General features: G+C 44.7%; 2 protein-coding genes across 3 annotated transcripts; both read right to left on the bottom strand.

Moving 5' to 3' along the window:
* Positions 1-9,248: 9,248 nt before the first annotated feature.
* On the bottom strand, positions 9,249-12,643 carry LOC125544836 (exocyst complex component EXO70E2-like). Of its 2 annotated transcripts, none has more exons than XM_048708606.1 (2): positions 12,302-12,643; positions 9,249-11,291 (listed from the first exon to the last, which is right to left on the bottom strand). In XM_048708606.1, exon 2 carries the CDS (start codon positions 11,247-11,249, stop codon positions 9,450-9,452), a length of 1,800 nt encoding a protein of 599 aa, XP_048564563.1. In that variant the 5' UTR covers positions 11,250-11,291; positions 12,302-12,643; the 3' UTR covers positions 9,249-9,449. The 2 variants fall into 2 exon arrangements, with proteins under 2 accessions (XP_048564563.1, XP_048564562.1); XM_048708605.1 differs by having other exon boundaries at positions 9,249-11,288; positions 12,302-12,641.
* A 2,467-nt stretch (positions 12,644-15,110) lies between these two features.
* On the bottom strand, positions 15,111-22,981 carry LOC125544834 (glycerophosphodiester phosphodiesterase GDPD6-like). Its single transcript, XM_048708604.1, has 11 exons — positions 22,797-22,981; positions 20,987-21,165; positions 20,582-20,765; positions 20,052-20,126; positions 19,452-19,561; positions 18,902-19,120; positions 18,630-18,785; positions 17,842-18,036; positions 17,069-17,231; positions 15,713-15,849; positions 15,111-15,554 (listed from the first exon to the last, which is right to left on the bottom strand). Exons 1-11 carry the CDS (start codon positions 22,810-22,812, stop codon positions 15,285-15,287), a joined length of 1,704 nt encoding a protein of 567 aa, XP_048564561.1. The 5' UTR covers positions 22,813-22,981; the 3' UTR covers positions 15,111-15,284.
* Positions 22,982-25,401: the final 2,420 nt, after the last annotated feature.

Below are 25,401 nucleotides of genomic sequence, written 5' to 3'. Positions count from 1 at the left end.
ATAACATAGAGGGAACTAGGAATCAAACTAACAAATCTCGCATCTACACTAGTAGAAAAAGGGCCATTTGTCCCGGTTCGTAAGGGCCTTCTGTCCCGGTTTTGGAACCGGGACTAAAAGGTTGTTACTAATGCCCTTGGCCTTTAGTCCCGGTTCTTCCACGATCTAGGACAGATGGGCCTCCACGTGGCAGGTGCTGCGAGCCCAGGCAGGAGGGCCTTTGGTCCCGGTTGGTGGCACCAACCGGGACCAAAAGGCATCCACGCGTCAGCTATTCAAGGGCTAGGGGTTTTTTTTCTGAAAGGGGGGAGGATTTGGGGGTTTTGTATGGTTAATTAAGGTGTTTCATATATTGTGTTAGGTAGCTAATTAATTAATAGAGAGAAGTGTCCTCTCTTATCTCCGTGCTTGGTCGACGCTACATACTATACGTATAGAGAAGCCCTCGACACGCTAGCTAGTAAGAAAATGAAGGAAACCATTAAGTACAGAAGTTCGTCATGCATACCGAGAGAAGTGATCGACCTCTCCTTCTCTGAGAGATTGGTCGAACAACAAGTTTTCGTATTATCTATCCGATGCTACTGGCTAAATACATATACAATATGTAAGATCTCTTACAATCCCCTAGCATCTGAAATCAAGTTCCACATGGTATTCTCCGGCTTTATTGATGACGTGGTCAAGGAAGAATCCCGCAAATTCCTCTTGAATTGCTTTCATGCAATCTCCTAGTAGGAGTTCATTCCGCATCTCCCACGTCTAATTTGAAGAAGGGGGTTAATACATATATATGAATGAAACTCAACAGAAATGATGGTGTAATAAAATGAAATTGTGAATATTATTGCTTACGCACATCAAATTGTCTTTTAGAGTAAACCCGCTTATCTTTGCAAGTCGCGTTGTAGATGAACTCGCACACGTAGTATCCACAGTAATCATTCCCTTGTTCCTACCGCAAGCACTTTACGAGAAACAGAGGTCAATCAAACTGATAATGAAGCATTATAAATGGCATTGATGAAAGTAGCTAGAATCAACGGGAGATGCACGGAACTAGCTAGCTAGTAGTACTTACTTTCGGGTATGTATATCGCAACTCCTTCGGTAGTCCGGGAGCTTCTTCGGTGAAATTTTCCAAACCCTGCAAGACAAAGAAAATAATTATTACTTGAGATATCAGGAAATGAACAAAAAGTTGCCGATATGGTGCAATAATAATCGATTGAACTTACTTGTTGAGAATTTTAGTCATGTCCGCATAAGTCTCGGGATCTTTTCGTCTCGAGTCTAAGACGGTTACTAGTCTCGACAATGCTTCAAGGGTGTGGGGTGGCCTTGACGACAACGCTCTTTCAACTTGGTAAATTTGGGTGGCCTCGAGACAGTTTGTCGGGTAGGGGCGCGGCGGGAGGCTGTAGGAGACCGACATCGTTTTTTTCTAGGGTTTGGGTGTCCTCGAGAGTTTTGGTTAAGTGAGAGGGCCGGGGGGTGCTCCCGTGGTATAAGTTATCATGGTTGAGAGGGGGTATATCGAGAACGATGACATACGACGACCCCTCCACCCTCGAACCCTCAGCGACCCTCGACTCCTCGGTGACCCTCGACCCTCTACCCTAGCTAGTTCCCGACCCTCGCCCCTCGAACCCTCGGCGACCCCTCCCCCCCCTCATGTCGAAGTTATCAGGGAGGGGGTATATCGATAACGACATACCCGATAAAAAATAAGAAAAGGAAGAAGAAGAAGAAGAAGAAGAAGAAGAAGAAGAAGAAGAAGAAGAAGAAGAAGAAGAAGAAGAAAGAGAGGAGAAGAAGAAAGGAATAGAGGAGAAGAAGAAAAAATAGAATATTTTTTCTTTTTTCCTCTTCTTATTTATTTCTCCTCTTCTCCTCCTTTTTCTTTTCCTTCTTCCTAAACTAAACATAAACTAAAATAATCCTAAAACTAAACAAAACTTCTCCTCCTCCCTTTTTATTTCTTCTTCTTCTTTTTATAAAAATTCTATGAACAAAATTACAACAGACAAAATCATAAAATTTTTATTAAAAATGACATATTCTTTGCATATGAACATACAAACATTTGCATATTCTACAATAATATCACCAAAAAATCTATGAACAGAAAAAAAAATCCTAACTTTTGCATATGAACATACATACATCATCATCATCATCTACTACTACTACTACAATATGAACAAAAAAATAAATATATATGATCACAAGGGGCCTGCGCGTCGTCGGTGTCGGGGCGGGCGGCGGCGTTGGGGCGCGAGGGAGAAGGGGGAGAGGAGGGGGAACGGCGCGGTGAGGCGCTCACAGTGCAGGCGAGCGGCGGCGAGGTCGGGGCAGGGCGCTCCGCGTGCGCGACGGCGAGGTTGGGCCGGGCAGCGCGCGGCGAGGTCGCGGCAGGGCTCGGCGACGGCGAGGTCGGGGCAGGGCGCGTCGAGGTCGGGGCAGGGTGTGGCGAGGCCGGGGCAAGGGCGACGGAGATGGCGGACGGGGACGTGTGGCAGCCTGGCGGCGTTGATGTCGTCGACGTTGTCGGGGCGAAACTGTGAGATGAGAAGTGAAAATTTTCACAAGTCCTGCTTATATGCCCAGAGCATTGGTTCCAGTTCATAGCACAAACCGGGACCAATGCACCCTTTAGTCCCGGTTGGTGCCGCCAACCGTGACAAAAGGTCAATTTTCGACAGCCCAAAGGGCGGGAAGCGGCGGCCTTTGGTTCCGGTTGGTGGCACCAACCGGTACCAAAGGGGGGCATTCATATCGGTTGGTGCCACCAACCGAAACCAAAGGCCTCGTGCTCCTCGTGGCCAAAACTGTAGTCCCACCTCGCTAGTTGAGAGGGGTGCGTAGTGGTTTATAAGCCCCACTGCCGCACCCCTCTCGAGCTCCTCTCGATTGCAGGCTTACGGGCCTAATTGTCATTGCTATGCCTGATGGGCCTACTGGGCCTTCTGCGGGCCTGAATCTTGGCCCATGGTAGGGTTTCTAGTCGTATTCACGCCGTGGTGGCCCAGTAGTTGGCACTTTTTAAATTTTTCTTATTGTTTTATTTATTTTATTTTGTTTCTACTTACAACAAAAAACTTATTGTTGCTATTTTTATTTATTTTATTAAAGTTTATTTATTCTACTTTTATAAAGTTTATTTTGTTTCTACTTCTTTATTTTATAAAAGTTTGTTTTATTTTGTTTCTACTTATTTATTGTATTAAATTTTAATTTGTTTTATTTTGTTTCTACTTATTTATTTTATTAAAGTTTATTTTGTTTTATTTTGTTTCTACTTATTTATTTTATTAAATTTTAATTTATTTAATTTTGTTTCTACTTATTTATTTTGTTTTTTCTGCTTTTCATGTTTTGAATAGAAAATACTTTGATAATTTCAGTGGCATGAATTTTATATAATTTTAGTTTAAAATACTAGAGGTTTATAAAAACTTTTTAGTTCATTCCTTTTGCTATTAGAGGTTTATAAAAGCTTTTTAGTTCATTCCTTTTGCTATTAGAGTTTTATTTTTCATGCATTTACTGATTATTTTGAGCTATAAGACCCTGAAATTGAAAAGCATTTCAAATGAACTCTAAAAAGGTTAAAAGTTGGCATGGTATCATCATTTCATCCACATAGCATGTGCAAGAAAGTAGAGAGGGTTACGGCAAAAACGGGATGCACTTCGTGTACAAAACGGACAATCTCTTTCGAAGTATGAGGGTTTCATACGGAAACTCGTCTGTTACAAAGGGATTTCATTCTTTTGAACTTGTTTGAACTCCATAGTTTTTCTGTGTTCAAAATGCACCATTCAAAGCCACATCATCAATTTTCAACCCTTTCTGACTTCATTTGTTATTTTTCATGCATTTACTGATTATTTTGAGCTATAAGACCCTGAAATTGAAAAGCATTTCAAATGAACTCTGAAAAGGTTGAAAGTTGGCATGGTATCATCATTTCACCCACATAGCATGTGCAAGAAAGTAGAGAGGGTTACGGCAAAAACTGGATGCACTTCGTGTACAAAACGGACAATCTCTTTCGAAGTATATGAGGGTTTCATACGGAAACTTGTCTGTCACAAAGGGATTTCATTTTTTTAAACTTGTTTGAACTCCATAGTTTTTCTGTGTTCAAAATGCACCATTCAAAGCCACATCATCAATTTTCAACCATTTCTGACTTCATTTGTTATTTTTCATGCATTTATTGATTATTTTGAGCTATAAGACCCTGAAATTGAAAAGCATTTCAAATGAACTCTGAAAAGGTTGAAAGTTGGCATGGTATCATCATTTCACCCACATAGCATGTGCAAGAAAGTAGAGAGGGTTACGGCAAAAACTGGATGCACTTCGTGTACAAAACGGACAATCTCTTTCGAAGTATGAGGGTTTCATACGGAAACTCGTCCGTTACAAAGAGATTTCATTTTTTTGAACTTATTTGAACTCCAGACTTTTATGTGTTTAAAATGCACCATTAAAAGCCATATCATCAATTTTCAACCCTTTCTGACTTCATTTGTTATTTTTCATGCATTTACTGATTATTTTGAGCTATAAGACCCTGAAATTGAAAAGTATTTCAAATGAACTCTGAAAAGGTTGAAAGTTGGCATGGTATCATCATTTCACCCACATAGAATGTGCAAGAAAGTAGAGAGGGTTACGACAAAAACTGGATGCACTTCGTGTACAAAACGGACAATCTCTTTCGAAGTATGAGGGTTTCATACGGAAACTCGTCTGTTACAAAGGGATTTCATTTTTTAACTTGTTTGAACTCCATAGTTTTTCTGTGTTCAAAATGCACCATTCAAAGCCACATCATCAATTTTCAACCATTTCTGACTTCATTTGTTATTTTTCATACATTTACTGATTATTTTGAGCTATAAGACCCTGAAATTGAAAAGTATTTCAAATGAACTCTGAAAAGGTTGAGAGTTGGCATGGTATCATCATTTCACCCACATAGCATGTGCAAGAAAGTAGAGAGGGTTATGGCAAAAACTGGATGCACTTCGTGTACAAAACGGACAATCTCTTTCGAAATATGAGGGTTTCATACGGAAACTCGTCTGTTACAAAGGGATTTCATTTTTTTGAACTTATTTGAACTCCAGACTTTTCTGTGTTCAAAATGCACCATTCAAAGCCATATCATCAATTTTCAACCCTTTCTGACTTCATTTGTTATTTTTCATGCATTTACTGATTATTTTGAGCTATAAGACCCTGAAATTGAAAAGTATTTCAAATGAACTCTGAAAAGGTTGAAAGTTGGCATGGTATCATCATTTCACTCACATAGAATGTGCAAGAAAGTAGGGAGGGTTACGACAAAAACTGGATGCACTTCGTGTACAAAACGGACAATCTCTTTAGAAGTATGAGGGTTTCATACGGAAACTCGTCTGTTACAAAGGGATTTCATTTTTTAACTTGTTTGAACTCCATAGTTTTTCTGTGTTCAAAATGCACCATTCAAAGCCACATCATCAATTTAGTACATATAGCTCTCATGAATAGTTAAGTGACCAAATTAATAGAAGTTCATCATCACATTAAAAACAAAGTACATACATAGTTCTCATTGAACAACATATAGCTCTCCATAGCATCTAGTTAAACCATACATTGAAACTATGTAAAACCTTTCAATGCAAAAACAAATGCGATCATAATCACAACAAGGTAAAAATTGATCCAACGGCATAATGATACCAAGCCTTGGTATGAATGGTATATTTTCTAATCTTTCTAATCTTCAACCGCATTGCATCCATCTTGATCTTGTGATCATCGACGACATCCGCAACATGCAACTCCAATATCATCTTCTCCTACTCAAATTTTTTCCTTCAAGTAATTGTTTTCTTCTTCAACTAAATTTAACCTCTCGACAATAGGGTCGGTTGGAATTTCCGGTTCAACTACATCCTACATAAATAAAATCTATGTCAACTTGATGGGCATAATTGTCATAAACAATAAATGAACCAAATAGTTATAAAAGATAATATATACCACATCCGAATCATAGCCAGGACGAGGGCCGACGTGGGCAGATACCAAAACCATCGCACTATATAATAACAAGCAATAATAAAAGTAAGAAAATTAGACAAGTATCTATCTAAAGTAAGAATTTTTTTTCTTTCAGAAGAAGATAAGAACAAGAGGCTCACCACGGTGGTGCAGGCGACGAGATCGGCGTGGGCGATCGACGGCGGTGAAGACGGGGACGGGACGGACCGCTAAATCTAGACAAATCTCGGGGAAAATGGAGCTTGGAGATCGAGTTTCGAGAGGAGAAAGCTTAACTAGCGTGGCTCGTGCATTTCATCGAACACCTCATGTGCATAGGAGGTGAGCTAGAGCACCCAAATGCCCTCTCCTCGTCGGCCAGAAAAAACAGAGCACTATGGAGTGCTCTGCTGCGGCGACGGGGTATATATAGGCAACTCATTTGTCCCGGTTCGTGGCTGGAACCGGGACTAAAGCCCAGCCTTCTGTCCCGGTTCGAGCCAAGAACCGGGACCAATGTTTGTGGGCCAGGAGTGAGGCCCATTGGTCCCGGTTCGTGCCTAGAACCGGGACAAATGGGTTCATACGAACCGGGACCAATGCCCACGAGGCCCCGGCCGGCCCCCTGGGCTAAAGAACCGGGACGAATGCCCCCATGGGTCCCGGTTCGTGACTGGACCAGGACTAATGGGCTTGCCCTGCCCGAACCAAAGCCATGTTTTCTACTAGTGCTATTAGATAGAAAATCTCATCCAATTCCAGCCACCCCCATGTGCGTACATCAATATTACTCATACGTGAGAGAGGAGATCATGATGGTCGTGATGAAGAAGAGGTTGCTGATGGCGACAAATTCCCCTCTCTGGATGCCCAGAACAGCCTCTAGATTAGCTCTTCGAACAAAGAACGAAGGTAGCGGCAGCTTCGTACCACGAAAAATTCTCAAAAAATGCACATGTTTTAAGTCAGGGTGATCTTATAGCCAAAGAAGAGCATACGGCGGTGCCCGAGGGCCCCACACAGTAGGCATGTGCGCCTCCCTGGGGTAAGTGCATGGTGGGGGCGTGTGCCCACCTCGTGGCCGCCTCCAGGTGTCCTTCTGGCTCCGTGGCTCTCTTATTCCATTTTAGCGACAACTAATTCCGGACGGAGGTAGTAGCATTACCTACTTCGACAGTGTCGCCTACACAAGCAGTAGCAGCTCCTCCTCTAGCGCACTACCTCCGCGTAGTAGCAGCACCTCCTCTGGCACCGTCACCTCACGAGCAACAACTTCTCCTTCGACAGCACCACCTCCATGAGAGGCAGCACGTCCTCCAGCGCACCACCCCAGCAAATCAAGTGGTGAGGGCACCGACCCATCGACGACCAGCAACGGTGAATGGAGGAGCAACACAAGCCCGCCATGTCATGCGTGTGGACAGCAAACAACAGAGAGGGAGGAGGGGCGAGGTCCACCATGCATGCCCTGTGTATGGCCAGTGGCTTGAGAGGGGAGGAGGGTGCTTGTCCTCGTTGATGGTGCCGCCCATGCAACCCGCCTCAACCTCGTCTCCCGTCGCATGCCTAGTCGCCGGCGCAGCCCGTCTAGTCGCCTGAGAGGTGATTGAGATGGGTGATGGTGTCCTGAATTAGGGGCCATCCACCACGTCGTCTCCCAGCCAGGTGGGTCGGGCCAAGGACCCCCGTGACGGTTCATCAAGGGACCATCCTAAGAAGGCCCATGGCGCATACAAGGAAGAATCAAGAAGCCTTGGTGTTCAAGACAAGGACTCCTGATCCGTGGAGGACTCGTCTCCACTAACATAACCGACTAGGGCTCCTGTTAACGTAGGCCTTCGGTACTCTTATATAAACCGAGGATAGGCTAGTCAGCGGATCATATTCTTTTTTTCGCGAATACGCAAGATGCGTATCATTCCATTGATAGATAGAAAGCAAGAGTGTCAGGATTACACGGGTATCACTTTACCACGTATGCAGAGTTGGCGTGGAAAAGTGGTACATGAGCAAAATAGATGGGGGTGCTCGGCCCCAACCTAACTATCTACACATCAGGGAGGCATAAAGTTTGCAATGTCCTTGGCCCCGGCAGAAGCCCATGCCCGAGCGTCGTCCTTGATGATCTGTAGAAGTAGCGTAGAGGAGGGGTGCATGTGGTCGAAGATGCATGCATTCCGGTGGCGCCAGATGGACCACGCAGTGAGAAGGGCGAGGGAGGCGAGACCTTTCCGCAAGGCCGCTGGAACCCGCCTGGTAGCGGATCATATTCTAGGCACAACGATCTCGCGGTAGATCAACCTATAATTTGTACTTCCCCGAAATCAATACAATCAAAGCAGGACGTAAGTTGTAAGCTCTTCGCGAGAACCCGAACCGGGGTAAATTCTTGTGTCTCCTTTCACCATCGCACCAAGGCTACTTGTTCGGACCCCCACCCGAGATCTGCTGGATTTAACTCCAATGGGGAACTGGGAGTGAGAGAGGAGAGGAGAAGTGAGTGAGATGGAAACCGGGAGTGAGAGATAAGTTGCGCAGGTTTTCGTTCATGTCAATGTGCAGTTCCAACGAACAATTCCGCGAAGCTTATATGTCTCATGTACTGCTTCAAGGTTTGTGTGTGTCCTCCCAATGGCAACGAGTGCATTCGCGTGAGATGGTGATAAACTGGACACCAGATGTATAAAGTTCTCGTTTAAGAAAGGATTTTGTCAGGGCCTACAACCAGCAAGATGCATGCTGCTATTGGTAGCAAGATATGTTGCAAACGTTGGGACAAAATGCTGCAAGGTCCGTTGGACAGTGCTGAGTCCCGCACGAATCTCCATGCTAAGATCTAACGGCTATGCAGTCGACTGAGACATGATCAAAATCTCATTTGACTGACTTTTAGCAAGCCCGTTAATTAGGGCTGTTGTTGGCCGTGCAAGCGGCAGCTAGAAACCATGTTTAGTAGCTCGTTTATATTTTGTTCATGTAATAGTTTGGACACTTGGAGGCGACAAGTGGGCGTACCCATACGGAAACCAGAATAGGTTTGTCTAGTTCTAAGGAGAAACATACCCTTCCACTCGTGTGTGGAAGATTACTAAATCAGTAACCGAGTGGTGTTCAGAAACTATACAGGCTTTTTGTTAAAAATGTTTTGGCAAAAAACGTATTGCTACCTACATCTAAGCATCATCTGTACTTCGGTTACATATATAGTACATGAAGCACTTTATGCACCATGGCTGCCATGAAGGAACTGATACACTTCTGCAAACACAAGGCATCCAAAAATATATTCTTTTGAGCATGGACATCAATACAACGAAACAAGCAATAAAATTCTTTTAATTGGTACAAAGCAAAATTACAACCACCGTGTTATCCCTCGAAGAAGAACTGTGCTTTCAGCTTCAAGCTCGGCCAGAATGCTGCAATGACTTTTGAGTTCCTTCAAACAGATCCAGCAAAAGTTCCTCCAGATCCTCAGGCCTGTACTTTATGTAGCGATCTCTCTGCTTGGTGCCATCAAGGAAGGCAGAGTATCTTCCCACAAATGTCCTGTAAGCCTGTATAACTTTCAGTGATATGGAAATCCTGACATCTTCGCGGAGTTGGTCATCCGGGACAGACCATGCAGTCTGAACTCGATAAACATCTTCAAAGGACAGGTTGAAGTTTTTGAACTTCTCCCTGATGATTTTACGAGAAGCGGCACCTCCGGCGGCACATAAGCCATCATCACTCAGGTAAGACAGCACCTGACTCCACGACGCCCTCTCGTAGTTGGTCGCCTGATGCTGAAACATCCGGTTGTGCAGCCGGATCCAGTCGTCGCCAAGAAAGCTCTTGAGATCCGAGTTCTTCACTTTCTGGACCATGTAGCAGATATTGTTCATCATAAAGATGTTCCGCAATCGACAATCTCTGTACAATCTAGACCCGGCTTCAAGATTTGCTTCTAAAACTGCAGCAACAGACTGCAGATGCAATGCTGTAGCCGTGAAATGAGTGCATGAGTTTGGTATAGGCTGTTGATCCGCATCCTTCAGCAGTGAATCAAGAGTTTTGCTGTAAACAGTGACAGCCTTTATATAGTTCATGACATACTTGGTGAGGGGATGCACTGCACCAGTAGGCACTGCACTGGATGACGTGTAGGATTGGATGGCATACTTGAATTCCGCAAATGTTTTCCTCGCTGATTCTCCCAGCTGGAGTAGGACTTCATGATACTCAGCTAAAACCATATCATTGCCCCCTGCTTGGAACAAGAACTCTGCTTCGGGGAGCAAATCATCCAGGACCTCATACATATCAAGAATCCGGAAAAGCTTTTCTGGTTTAGGAGGTCCAATTGCTACAGACTCATAAAAGCTCAGAAGCTGCATGACCGAGCTAAATGAAATCTCATAGAAGCACAGGTCTACAGCTGTTTCTGAAAGGTCACCAAAGACAAGACTGCTAAGGCGCCTCTCGCTCGCAAGGTAGACTCGGACAAAAGCCTTCATTGCCCGATTCCACCGCTTTATCGATGCGCTCAGTTTGTTCCATTTAGTGCTCATAAGTTCTTCTATGCTGTGCTTGTCGATGTGAAGAGACCCAATGAACTCATCTATTGCACCCTGCCGTGCATTGATATAAGCCTGGCAACACTCGTTATTGTAGTCACTCAGGAACATGAAGTTGGCAATGGACTTGACAGCAGAGAGTGCACCAGGTTGGATCAAATCAGCCACAAAATATTCAGATCCTCCGCTGCTACCGGTTTGTGTTGACTTGCCTTCACTTTGTTCCTCACTGAATGAGCTGCTTGAAAATTCATCCGTGCTGCCATCCTCTGTAGAACGGAAGGAGAGAAGCTCCTGTTCTAACGGCTGTTTGTAGTACGTAAGAAGGTAAACAAATTCCTCTTCGAGCCTTGCCATCGCCATTTCAAAAAGGTCATCAGCATATACGGTGAGTTCCTTGTGCTCTTTTACTTCTCCACCAGGGTCCAAATTACCTAACTTCTCAGACAGCTGCCGTAATTTGTACAACACTTCTAAGTACTCAAATGAGTTCTGTGGATCATGAACATGCAAGGAGTTATGAAAATCCAAACTAAGGATCTTCTTTCGCAGTGCCTTGAGCGCAAGCTTAATGTCACATATCTCCACTTCTTCTCCCAGCTGGATGTTTGAGTATTGCTTATCTAACTCAGGAGCCATCATTTTGAGATTTTATATTCAGCGTCTTCCCGTTTCCTTTCCCTGCTTCACATGTTTATAACAAAGATCAGGTCCAACTCCAAATTTGGAAAAGCTTCAGATGAAGAACACTTAAGGTAGTGAAGATCATATGATGAGAGGTATCGCAAGACATCGACAATGCAAAAGAACAAAAAAAGTAGACACTGGGAGCTAAATTAGCGAAAAATGATCTTTTGAGCACCTCGAGAGACTGATATACAGGGATGTTATAACACAATTACCAGTAATGGTAGCAAGAGAACATGGCAACCCTACGGTTAAAAGTGATATTATCCTTTTTTTCCCTAGTTTGTTGTTAACCACGCAAATCTCTTTATTTACTCAAAATTCAGTAAGTTTTTAACATGAATGCATATTTCCTAGGTTGGATTTGTTTAGGTTGCCACAAAGGAGGCATATAGCAGTACCACCACTTGTCACTTCTTGTTCCGAAAACATAAAACAACTTATTAACTTTGGCGCTATAAATAATATTCATTGGGCTAACTTGATCCACATAAACCAAAAAAAAAAAACAGATGATTCCTCTGTACTGTACTTTTAGAACACCTTTTGCTAGCACCTCCATCAGAAGTTAAGGATACTGCCGACTGGGTCATGGTGACTTTCCAAACAAAAAAAAGACGCCAACAAACGACAGCTACAAAGGATAGTAGTACTTTTGTTACAGATTACTATGTTACTACTACTCCATAAGTTCATCCATATTTACCACTTGAAAAGAATTAGGCCAAAATTCTTCTACTCTACTAGTTACCACTTTCTGTGAAGATCTTCCCTACCGGAAGAGGAAAATCAAATACCAAGGGTCGCCAGGCACAGACAGTCGGTCTAAAACTCTGAAAACAAGCAGTTCAGATGCCCTCCGCTACCATACAAAACCAGCCCAAGTTCTAAACCGGAAAAAAGTTAAGAAAGCTGATGCTGCTCCCCCAAAAGAAAAATGAAAAATAAAGGCCGTGGCTACGCTAACCCCTTAACGGAGCAAGAGAAGGGTGGTATGAGGAACTCACCGCAGCACTGGCGAGCTGCTGCCGCTTCGCTTTCCCCGGCCCCGGCGGCCGTACTGGAGCCCGCCGGCGCAACCCAAGATTGGTTGCGAGAGAGAGAGAGAGAGAGAGAGAGAGAGAGAGCAGGGAGAGAGCAGAGAAGATGGGAGAGGGAGACGGGATTGGAGTGGGCAGGGGAGGAAGGTCAGGTTGTGGGAGGGCAAGTCAAGTCAACCCGGGGGTGGCGACGGCGACGGCGAGGGGCGAGGGCGACGGGAGCGAGACAGACTGCGGAATGGTCCGTGGAATGGAATTCGGAACGAATGCCGTGACGCCGGGGTCTCTCTCTGTTCCGTTCCTTCACTCTATGCCGCTCCGTTCTGACGGGAGAAAAACACACACCGAGACAGACACAATAGGCTCCGGTTTTCTCTAGCCCTGTGGAAAACGGAGGAAGAAGGGCGAGCTTTCGCACTGGACCGACCGGCTTCCGCTGACCGCCTGGCCGTGACCTCACATGGACGAATCATCTTTTTACTATATTGTCTGTTCATTTCTCGGACTGCAATAAAAGCAACTCCAACGGACCGACCCAAACGGATGACGATTTCATCCTTTTTTGTTTGTTTGGGTCGGCCGGCGTCTGTCTTGTTTTTCATATGAGTCGGCAGCACGCTTAACATGCCGACTTATATGTGCAGACGTGACCGGCTGGCCGTCCAATTTTACATTGATTTGCATTCAAACATATTGTGAAATGAAAATGTTAACAAGCAAAATAGTTTAGCCGTCCAAATAAATAGTATAATTTTACAAGCCAAATACAAATAAAAATATTTCACATAGTTTTGCAAACGAACAAAAGACGATACATCTATTAGTTGCCAACATGAGTCCACATATGCTCAACCAAATCATTTTGCAGTTGTACGTGAGTTTTCCAATCACGCATGTCTTCATGAAACTGAGTGAAATGCTCAAATGTTGCCGCTACTCCATGCTCGGGTACAACATTCTCACCCTGAAACTGAAAGCCTTGATCGTACAGACGTTCCGGGCGCTCGTCTTCTACGATCATATTGTGCATGATCACACAAGCAGTCATCACCTCCCATAGTTTCTGCGTGCTCCAAGTATTAGCAGGATACCGAACGATGCCCCATCGAGATTGCAAAACACCAAAGGCACGCTCGACATCCTTCCTAGCACTCTCTTGCTCTTGGACAGATCTTTTCTTTTTTTCTCCGACAGGGTTGGGTATTGTCTTGACAATAGTGGTCCACTGAGGATAGATACCGTTACCCAAATAGTATCATTTGTCGTAGTTGTGGCCGTTGACAGTAAAGTTCACCGGTGGGTTGTTGCCTTCGGCAAGCCTAGCAAACACCAGCGAGCACTGAAGCACGTTGATATCATTGTGTGATCCAGACATGCCAAAGAAAGAGTGCCAGATCTAGAGATCTTGAGACGACACGGCCTCTAGTATGACAGTGCAAGCTCTGACATGTCCCTTATACTGCCCTTGCCAAGCAGAAGGGCAATTCTTCCACTCCCAGTGCATGCAGTCTATGCTGCCAAGCATCCCCGGGAAGCCCCTGCTGACATTCATCGCCAACAAAACGGGTTGTATCTTTAGTTATCGGCTCTCTCAAATACTCGAGGTCAAACACGGCAATCACAGCCTTGCAGAACTTATACAGGGACTCTAGGCATGTAGACTCGCTCATACGGACGTACTCGTCAATGAGATCACCGGGCACTCCGTATGCAAACATTCGGATGGCGGCAGTGCATTTCTGATAAGAGGAGAAACCAATCTTGCCGACGGCATCCTCTTTGCACTCGAAGTAGTCATCATAGCCGACCACTCCCTCTCTAATACGGTTGAAAACATGCCTACTCATACGGAACCGGCGGCAGAATTTGTGATGTTTGAACAACGGGTTTGTTGTATTAAAGTAGTCCTTCCAGAGAAGGAAATGCCCGCTCTCTCGGTTGCGATTCAACGCCGGAAGGTGGCCCGGAATGAAGCCACGGAACAACGGCCACTGGTTGTTGAGGTGATGATGGACCAACACGGCAGCCAATATCTCCTCCTCGTCGTCGGACGACGAATCGTCGGAGTCACAAAGGAAATTGTGGAAAAAGAACTCGTCGACGGAGTCCATTTTCGTACCTTGACAAACTGTCGAACAGCTTGCGGGCGTCAAAGAAGGAGACGGCCGGCGAGGGGAGACACGGCGCCCACAGACCAGCTAGCTGCCCTGCCGGCGTCCGGCGAGTGTGACGGCGTCCGACGAGCGTGCCGGTCGGATGTGGCGGTGGGGAAGCGGCGGCGGGAACCAGTTTGCTCCCCGGCGGCAAAACGGCGACGGCGTGCGACGCGGGGCAGGGGCGACGTTGCTGGGCGGATGTGGAGGCGGCGGCAGCTAGAAGAGTCGCCGGCAAAAATGGGCGGCGGCGTCGGTGACGGAGGAGGCGGGGCGAGTGTTGCTTGTTGAGGGGGGGAGGGAAGAGGGGTGAAAGGGGAGGCCAATGTGCCACAGACCAGCGGGTCCGGAGACAGAAGTAGGCGAGCGCGCGCGTGTCCGTCGCATGTCCGCGCCGACGCAAATCAGGCTTAAAAATGGGCCGCCCGCGGACGAAAAACGGACACGCGTCCGTTTACGTCGACGCGTTGGGCCGTCTTTTCTATCCGCGCCGACACAAACAGACGGCCGCGAACAAAATGAGTCGTTTCATCGGAGTTGCTCTAACGTCCCTCCACGTCCATATCAAAACAAAACTATTGGTTTCTCGATGGCCGTCGGGCCCTGCGACTGCGAGCTCTCCGTACGCAACAGCGAACGATTTGTCTAATAACACGGTTCAGTTTCTCCGAAAGTACTCACGTTCGCGGTCCACGGGCGCCAAAGGGCTCCATATATCTCGGGCCAAAATTTCGTCACTCAGAACCACATACACATGCAGCCACGCAGCATTGGACGGATGGCACTTCTAGCTCCAGCTATTCGATCTGGACCTGGTACCACTGCACGGAGCCCACCTCGCCGTCGACCTCGAGCTCGCACACCGACCTGACGAGGTACGAGACGGCGTCGTCCACCGTGTCGAATCTAGCGAGGTCCGGCGGCAGCGCGCCCCCCGGCCACCTCTCCAGCCACCCACGCAGCCGCTCCTCCAGCTCCTCCTTGGACACGAACTCCTCGTCCATCCCGGGCTCAAGCAGCACGTACGTGTCCGACTGGATGTCCGCCCGCCTCCTGCGCCCCGCACACTGCCAAACCCAAAATCCACATCACACAAAATACAGCCACTATCCGACACTGCACAACGTAGAAAATTATTGCCATGATTGAAGGATTGATAGATTGAACAGTAACGATATCTTGGACCGTTCCACGATGGAAATGGATGGATGGATGGGACTCTGACCTTTGTCCCGGGGCCTCGGCGTTGAATTCTCGGTGGTCTCGTAGTGGGAGATGCGCTGGAGAAGCTCGCGACTCCGGGCGCCAGTGCTGCCGCCCTGGACGATCGCCTCTGGGCACGGGGCAACGACCATCTTTTGCCTGCACGTAGCAATGTGGTGGTACATGCAGAGAAAATTACAGGAAATCAAACGAAGTGGTAGCGCTCTCTGACTATTGATGGAAATCGGGGAGCATTTGACGGGTATGCTGCCACGATTGTGCCATCTTTTCGGTTGCTTTCTCCCGCTTTCTCGCTTTTGCTTTTGAAAGACGGAAGCGTCGCTCAATCCAATTCAATTCAATTCAAAGGTGGGCTGCCGGCTGCCCGGTGTCGATTTTCCGTACGTAGTACAAAAGCTGGAAGATGCGGCAAGCTTTCTCCGAGGAGATAAATATTCCCAGACTAAAGGAAGGAAGGCGTGCTTCCATGATATTTCTCAGCAGGATTCCGGAGCTGCTAGCTAGTCATGCTCAGGTAAAGCTGGAGTGGTAGATTTCTTTAGCCAAGTTGCAGGTCCTGGTCAAAAGGGTTGCGAGCGAAATAAATACCGGTCAAATTCTGAAGATTCAGCATATCGTCTGATGATAATGATATGACACTGCTGGGTACAGCATGAATACAGTACCCATCGAACTCGCGTGCCTGTGTTTTGTATGGGTAGTTTTGTGGAGGTTGACTGCAAAACTTAGGACTAACGGCTGCGGTTAACTAGTATCATGGATTAACCAAGAGGTTACATGATTGACTAGTAGAAAAATCCACAATATCCGGTAACCACATACTTCAGGGAGTAGACATGCGTACCCATGCCAGTTGGAATAGCACCGATCGGGTTACGAGTTGACTAAACGGCTGGTTCTACTACTACTAGATCGGCACAGAAATTTCCTAAAATTCTCATCACCTAACCTTTTGAGTCAAAGGTGCAATTTAGTGCCTTGCCAGTTTACTACTGTAGTAGTGAATTATATTAATATATATACATGGTTTTCTTTAATTTGGTTTGATGAGCGGTGCAGATTTAAACAGAGGACTGACTCTGTTTCTGCAGCTCAGCCGACCTTGACCCCTGATTAGCAGACCCCTATGATTCAACGCCCTCTCTTTCCAGGACAACTACCTCGTTGGACAATGAACCTCCACGCCAAAGAATAACATCACATATTACCTACTTCCACTACTACTACTCCCTCCGTAAAGAAATATAAAAGCGTTTAGATCATTAGGGTAGTGATATAAATGTTTCTATATTTCTTTACAGAGAGGATACTTGGCAAGCGATTAGCTGAGTGAGCACTGAGAAAGAGCTGCCGTTACCGGTGAGTGGCGCGGTGGTGGAGGCATATTCCGGCAGCCGGGCCAGAGCCGCAGCCTCCATCCTTCCGCTGCTGGAGCTGTGTGGCCTCAAATCTTCTTTATCCTTCAATGGCTCGCCGGATACGACTCCGTTGGGCTCTCTCCAGCTTATCCTCCCCTGCCCCTGCATTGAGATTGGTGAGGAAAACATCCATCCAAAAGAGAAGACAAGACCGGTTCCTTGCAAAATTATCAAGAATTGACAGGGACCGCGCAGCCACCAACAAACACACGCTGGGGCTGTGGCCGCCAGATCAAGTGGTCAGCTAGTTACAGCAGGGCACAAGTTGCAGATAGGTGATGCCTATTTACCTGAACCATATGCAACTGTCAACACTAATTTTTATAACTGCATTTCAACACCAATTCCACTTGTACAGTACATATGAACAATCCAATTTGGGAGATTGTTGAAACGATATTCCATCGGATGAGCTATACACCAACCATTACAGTTTCGTGTGGAAAGCTTTAGGAAAAAAATGGTTATTGCGATAATAGAGATCTCCCCCTCATGATTCAGGGGTTCAATGGAGAGGCATACATAAACTCGTGTTAACACTATATAACAGCGTAAACCAACATCTATTAGTGACCTTTCCAGGTCACCACGGGTCGTCAAATGTCAACTCATCTTGGTCTTGCGCGTTAATCACTGAAAATGGCAGTGATTTGCTGCAACACAAACTTATTCAATGGCCTTCGTATGCCGCGATCAACTGAGCAATTTTTACTAGGAGGCTGTTCGCGGTTGCATCCTTCGGGTGTGGAGATTTCAGTTCTTGGTACTTGTGTACGCTTCCGGCGAAATCTGTGAATAATCCGTCAACCCCCATCGTATTTATCCAGAAATCGTACTCGGCATAGGGATCCTGATGAAAGTCGAAGTGCAGAAACTGGTTCTCGTTCCTGTATGTGTAAGGGTGTACCTGCAGAAATGATGGAATGCAGTTTAACATGCGACCAGGTGCAAACTACCTGCTATCAAATTGTAGTTGACATGTACTCCCTCTGCACATAAATAGAAGACATTTTAGAGACTTGTGTCAAGTCTCTAAAACGTCTTATATTTATGTAGAGGGAGTGGTAGGGTAACAATTTGGTCCATTGGGATCATTTATAGCGGTCTTAACAAACTAATGCTAGTTAAATCTGAGCTTATGAAAATATATTGTGGTGGTTAGTTTGTCAGAACTTTAAATGAGAGCATTGACCAAGGAGGACACAGCTGAGAGTTCCTGATGCAGATGTCAGCAGTATATCATGTGTTTTCTTCCAATGAATTCAGTTAACAATTGGTCAGATCCTAATGAGATAAAAGATACGTACGGAGTAGAAGATAACCATGACATTTCATTGGTTCTTCTGGTGATTCATATATTCAGAGTGACCAAAAGGCACTTCAACAAAACAAATGCTGAAGTTGGTCTGAACTTACGTCGGCCTAACATGAATTATTTTATGAGCATGCATGTAAATAGTAGTTCTAGACAATTGTAAGGAATACAAACAGATATCACACCTGGAGATTATGAGCATGTGCTCTTGCAACAAGATCAGTTGGTTCCAGCAAATAGTTATTTGCAACTGGAACAATGGTATCTTTCCATGGACCAAGGCCCACAACATAGTTACTAATATATGCAAGGTAGTCATCTGAAGTGATTTCCCAGTATGACTGCAAGCAAAAAATAACATAAGTAATATCCATACAATCAGATGCTTCTGCTGAAGTTGCGAGAAACACCATAAGTACATACTACTCACTTTTCTTCCATACAGAAAGATCTATACCTGGTTTGTGTCTTGTGTTCTCACTGTGATATCATCAATCAGAAAGATCTTCGGAGAGTCTGTCAATTTTGATACATGTACAAGGGAAGAGGGAGCAAATGATTGTATAAACAATGGCTGTTTTAGCCAATTTTCGGACATATATTGACCCCTGTATCCATACTTTAGTAAGGTATCCACAAATTTGTCCTCAAACTTCTTTCCATCTGCCCACTTTACCTGTCAAGAGTAGAATACAAGCTCATTGCTTGAAGCACTTCAGAAATTGGAAAATCCGCCTAAGATTGTACTAATAAATTTAAAGCTTTTGAATTGTACAGCTCATCAAAGTTAAGGTGAAGTACTTAAATATATCAGCTGCAGTATTATTCTCTCCACCCATATACTATCAAAAGACCTTTGCAAAAGGTAATCCATTCCCTATAATAACTATTTTCATAGCAAATTTGCATATAGCTTCTAAGCACATTTCTTGCCAGAAAAGGCTTGATTAGAGAATTATGAGAATCCTTAAAGTACCCTATTGCTTACTCAGAACAGGGGGGCTTACATGCTTGTTGATAAAAACTGGATCTTTTATCTCTGGATATATTCCAATGGTTCTGCTTGCATCTAAGGCAATTGAAATGAATTCTTCAAATGTGATGATTGAAAATTTGCCTGCATGTCCAGAAATTATCATTGATGATTCTTAACTCACAAATACGCCATCAGATTGCATCTTTCTGATTAGTTCATGTATTATGTTAGTTTAAATAACTGGAATCCAAAATGGGTCTACTATAAATAAGAGCATGCTAGTTTAAGAAAATGAAATATTCAAAGAAACTTTGACAAAGTAAATGAAAAACACATTTTGGAGAAGACTAAAATGCATACATCAACCATGGAATAAATTCCCAGGTATTAGTTGGTGGGAACTGGAAGGCAGGTTATTGAACAGAAAACTAGTAATTAATTACTACACCTCTGAGCTTTCTAACAAAACAAAAGAATCCCTCTGAATTAATTCTTTTTGTGAGGCTCTGAATACATATTTTTTACGAGGCTCTAAGTTTATTTTTGGAAGTACAATACGTTGATTCATAGAGAGGTAATGTGATCACGGTAAAGAAAAAAAAAGTAGAAGCTCAAGGACACAGCCACATACCATTATATTGTTGATCTCTGAATGGGTATCGCTGCTTCACTTTAAGTGTTTTAAGTTCCTCAAGCGTGAAATCCACTGCATATGGACACCTAATTATCAGAAAAATCAAGAAATAATAGGTTCACAAGTTTACCATTCACATTCAGTTCATATCCTAGCAATAGTTCAGCAGCAGGTGCAGATAAACCAATATGATATTGCCATGATTTATCAACCACAGAGCTATATGCTATATATGCTGGTGGGCCGTGGTCAGTTAGCCACAGGCCAGTCTTGCCACTAGATGCTCGTAGCTTCTGGCATTCCGTTGAAAATACCATATACTACACGATTAATGCTGGCAGTATGCAGCAGGAAATGGTTCTAGGAAATCATGCATGAAGTAGTGTCAGCTTCCTAAATTTGAGTCGAGAATACTAATTTCATGTATTTTTCTTGCATTCCATAGCCAACTTTTGATACTGCAAATATATCTCTGAACGGATTTACAAGAGTGAATGAAGAAACAGGGTTGGTTATGATAAGCACACCTACAAACCAGCCAGTAACGTTGGCCCATTCCACCTCATAGGTTCTCCTTCGATTGGCGAACTCCTTACGGCTGGAAATATCAGTTGTATCATCAAGTGTTACATCATGAAAGCAGATCAATGCACCATCTTTGCTAGCAAGGATGTCAGTCTCTATAAAATCTGCACCTTCTTCAATAGCCCTCTGCAACAGGATTGTTTAATGAAATCCGTTAACATAATTTTTTCCAATGGTGAAAAATCACATGATTGAAACTTATCAGAATTGAGCTTTGTAGCATTTGCAATGATCAATTTGATAAATCTAACCATCAAATGGTACATCCTCTTAATAAGGGTATCATCTTCCATATGCAAAAAAGAGAGATACTATTTTATTTGTCATATAAATTCTATGAGCTGTACCAGGTAAGCACCACTTGTTTCCTCCGGGATTTCCCCGTTTGAGCCACGGTGAGCAATGTTATATGGTCGAAATGTCTGTATGGGCTTCTTCTCTTCATTGCTAGTCTTACTTGGCAGTGGAAAGAATGGTCTAGCAATGACCACATGTAACAGTAGCAGAAGAAGAAAAGGAACATGACCTGCCAAGGATGATAACATAACTAAAATAAGATAGCTTAACAAAAGTTAACATCTCATTGTGACCTTTGTAGACAGTTTAGAAATACACAGTCAACACTCCTTTAAATCTTTGGTGTATAAATGTTACATATTTAACACTGTTATTAGAATCCTCATACCCAGTCCGAACGGAAGAGTTCGACTATACTCCAACGGTGACAAATATAACTACCACAGAGCACCCTCTGAATAATTTTTAAAAAAGTAGCCATGTGAAAACATGCAATGCTTAAAACATTACATGGCGTTAAATATGGGTAGTGTCAAAACTATCACAGGAGATAAATTGAGTCAAATACTTCCACAGAAAAACATTTATAAAGACAAAGATGCCATCAGTTGTTCATGAAGATTCATTATGATTGGAAATGAGTTAGCATAAGTAGACAGATTTAATTTGGAGTTATATGGATAGAATATGTAGAAGGATGGATGCTATATGCAGGAGACACGAGTAACCATGATATATGCGACAGGAGAAGAAACTAATCTAGCTGCTCTCCTCCCTTTATTTCCTATATATACTTCTGAACATATTGATGAAAGAATATGCACGTTTGCGCTATGGATACAGTCAACGAAAGATTCTTTGTGGACTATAGTATTGTTCAAAAGAAGTGAATTCCTCAGTTTTCAATGTATATAATTTCTTGGTTTCAGTTATGTTGCATTATATATTGTGAAGGCCAATTCACACGATTGAGTTTGTGAGTTTCTTCAGTGGCACTTGTTTAGAACTTATCTTGACTTCTTTTAAAGACAATGCCAGGGCTTCCCAAACCAACAATTTCGATTAAAGAAACCACTAACATCGGGAGTTCACAGCAGGTTCTACGGCGAAAGAAGCGAAGAAAAAAAACTCTTGGCATAGCAGAACATATCAACTGAGGAAAAGTCTTGAGACCAAAAACTTCTCTATATATCTTCTCCTGTCCAATTTGCCCGACCAAGCAACAGTTTCCCCACATAGAGCACAAAACGGGCATGATAACTAACTAAAAATAGTAATGCACCTAACAAAGCACTACCGACGATTCCCTTGACCACAGAAAGAGGAACTAGCAGTCTACCACTAAAAAAGGACAGCCCGGTGCATGTAGTTCCCGCTTGCACAGGGTCCGACCACTTTGGGTCTATTGTACGCAACCTTTCCCTACATTGCAGCAGCTTTTACCACTGCGCCAAGGCTCCCCTTCCAACTAGCAGTCTACCACTAACAGTGCAGAAATTGTACAGAATCGCGCGGACTAGCAATAGGTAAGCAACCCCAGAGCAAGTTCATTGGCTAGTTGCCGCCCACCCCAATTCTAGCTAGCACAAACTTCTATAGTCCTCAATCTTAATCAGCCATTGCCTAATAATAACAGCCATTGCCTAATTGCCGTATCAAGAATCACCTCAATTCGTGCCTGCACATCGCCGCTACCCAGTTTATCGCTCAACCGCGCGTACGGTATCAGAAAAAGAATCAGAGTCGTACGGTGGGAAAAAGAGGATAAACAACTCGACGGGCTCCGCTCGATAGATCGGCGCGGCGGGGAAGTATCGGGGGGAAGACCCAACCAATCGAAGAGGAGGAAACGGGACTCACAGAGGGACGGACGCATAGTGCTGCTTGTTCGTCCGCAGCGCCTCCGATAACAGTGGGAGGCGAGCAGAGGCGGAGACCCGAGAGCTCGGTTCTAATGGAGCGAGGAGGAAGACGACGTGACGGCCGGGCCCCCTCTCTGTCTATTCGCTCCCGCTTTTTCTTTCGGTCACGCCGTTACGTATCATCCTCTTCTTCCTTTTCTTTATCTTCTGGCGCCCGTGACGGGGACGTATATACACCAACCGACCGATACTGCGCTCCGACGTTGACGGAATATTCGGAGGATCATCTCTTTGGGATGAACAGCTATTTGCTGGGATTATGTAGGATAGCAGGAGTACTTGGGAGTCGGAATATAATCCGTGTTACCTCGCTTACATGCGGGTCCCCCGTATAACAGCCGATCGTTGGATAGCGATGTGAGCCATGCCGGCCTCTTTCTGGCCGGTGTGTGTGTGGGCGACTAGGGACGGGCCGTGTGCGGTGAGCCCGCGTGCATTAGCCGATACGCGGCTCGTTCGAACGTCTACGGCGTGCTTTTTACTTTTCGTGCTTAGCATCTTCACCGCGTACCTTAATCCTCCCGCAATCGTCCGGATCGCACTATTTATCTTCCAACGTAGTCCAGCAACGATTCGTCATATGTCTGTTTTCTCATAAACCGAAGACAAACAAAGAAGGGTTTTATGGGAGTCCAAACATCCACACGACTAATCGAAAGTCACCATGTGTCCTCTCTCCATCCGGATGGCGGATAGCTGCAGTTAATTCTTTTGCTTTGGCAGAAACTACTTTTAATCATACAAGTGTTTGGCGGAAGGTGCGCATGTGAAAGGAATGTGTTTGGCGGAAGGTGTATATTAGTGAGCTCAATACTAACACACAACTAAGGCATTTTTGCCAGAAGGTGTGCATGTGAATGGAAGGTGTTTGGCGAAATGTGTATATTAGTGAGCTTAATTGATTATTTTTTTACCAACACAAGCAACACGACGAAGGCTTGAGATTTGGCGAAAGGTGCTTTATTTTACTAATACACAATTGCCTTCAAATGATGCGGATACGGTTGGATGATGGCTCCCGTATCAGTATCCGGACACCGGTCCAGACCGAATTTCGAACAAATACTGTGTCCGTTTGCGGGTCGGCGTTGGAGATGCCCTTGTAGTACTAGCTTTCGTCCGGTGGGCATCCGAAGACGACGAGGGCGCGTAGGACATTGGCAATGGAGACAGGCAACGTCGATCGTAGATGTGGCGCGACAGTCCCCCGGGCCCCTTCGTTGGCCCCGTCGGTGACCACGCCTCTTTCAAGTATTGACACCCAGCCCGCCACCGCGGGACCAAGGGTTCTCACCACAAGCTCGCGAGGAGAAGATTCTGAGCCCGGGGCAGGAGAGCTCCAGGAGGCGGCAATATCTCTTGAAGAGGCTCCCGGACGGGCGAGGTCCCTACGGGCCCACTAAGCCGAGCTCTCATTGTTTGACAAACAAGGCCAGGAGCCCGCCCGGGCTCTCGAAACCGAAGGGACTCCAACTTTAGACAGGCTCGGGAGCTACCGATGGTGGCACACACCGGGGGTGGCCTTTCTCAAGGGAGCCCGACAGAGGTGAAGGAAATATGCCCTAGAGGCAATAATAAATATGTTATTTATATTTCCTTATATCATGATAAATTTTTATTATTCATGCTAGAATTGTATTAATCGGAAGCTTAATACTTGTGTGAATACACAGACAAAACAAAGTGTCCCTAGTATGCCTCTACTAGACTAACTCGTTAATCAAAGATGGTTAAGTTTCCTGACCATAGACATGTGTTGTCATTTGATGAACGGGGTCACATCACTAGGAGAATGATGTGATGGACAAGACTCATCCGATAGCTTAGCATAATGATTGTTAAAGTTTTATTGCTATTGCTTTCTTCATGACTTATACATATTCCTCTGACTATGAGATTATGCAACTCTCGAATACCGGAAGAACACCTTGTGTGCTATCAAACGTCACAACATAACTGGGTGATTATAAAGATGCTCTACATGTGTTTCCGAAGGTGTTTGTTGGGTTACATCAAGATTAGGATTTGTCACTCCGTGTATCGGAGAGGTATCTTTAGGCCCTCTTGGTAATGCACATCACTATAAGCCTTGCAAGCAATGTGACTAATGAGTTAGTTACGGGATGATGCATTACGGAACGAGTAAAGAGACTTGCCTGTAACGAGATTGAACAAGGTATGAGGATACCGATGATCAAATCTCGGGCAAGTAACATACCGATGACAAAGGGAATGGCGTATGTTGTTATTGCGGTTTGACCGATAAAGATCTTCCTAGAATATGTAGGAACCAATATGAGCATCCAGATTCTGCTGTTGGTTATTGATCGGAGATATGTCTCGGTCATGTCTACATAGTTCTCGAACCCGTAGGGTCCGCACGCTTAACGTTCGATGACGATTCGTATTATGAGTTATGTGTTTTGGTGACCGAAGATTGTTCGGAGTCCCGGATGAGATCACGGACATGACGAGGAGTCTCAAAATAGTTGAGAGGTAAAGATTGATATATTGTACGATGGTATTCGGACACCGGAATGGTT

Source organism: Triticum urartu, chromosome 3, assembly GCF_003073215.2.
Source record: "Triticum urartu cultivar G1812 chromosome 3, Tu2.1, whole genome shotgun sequence".
NCBI lineage: Eukaryota > Viridiplantae > Streptophyta > Magnoliopsida > Poales > Poaceae > Triticum > Triticum urartu.
The sequence above is the reverse complement of the archived record's forward strand: the minus strand, read 5'-3'. Positions and strand labels throughout refer to the sequence as shown.

Coding starts and splice junctions, on each gene's coding strand:
- LOC125544836 (XM_048708606.1), bottom strand. CDS start 11,249: ATGATGGCTCCTGAGTTAGATAAGCAATACTCAAACATCCAGCTGGGA.
- LOC125544834 (XM_048708604.1), bottom strand. Junction 20,766..20,986: donor AAACAAGTGGTGCTTACCTG/GTACAGCTCATA, acceptor ATCCTGTTGCAG/AGGGCTATTGAAGAAGGTGC. Junction 18,786..18,901: donor GAACACAAGACACAAACCAG/GTATAGATCTTT, acceptor TTTTGCTTGCAG/TCATACTGGGAAATCACTTC.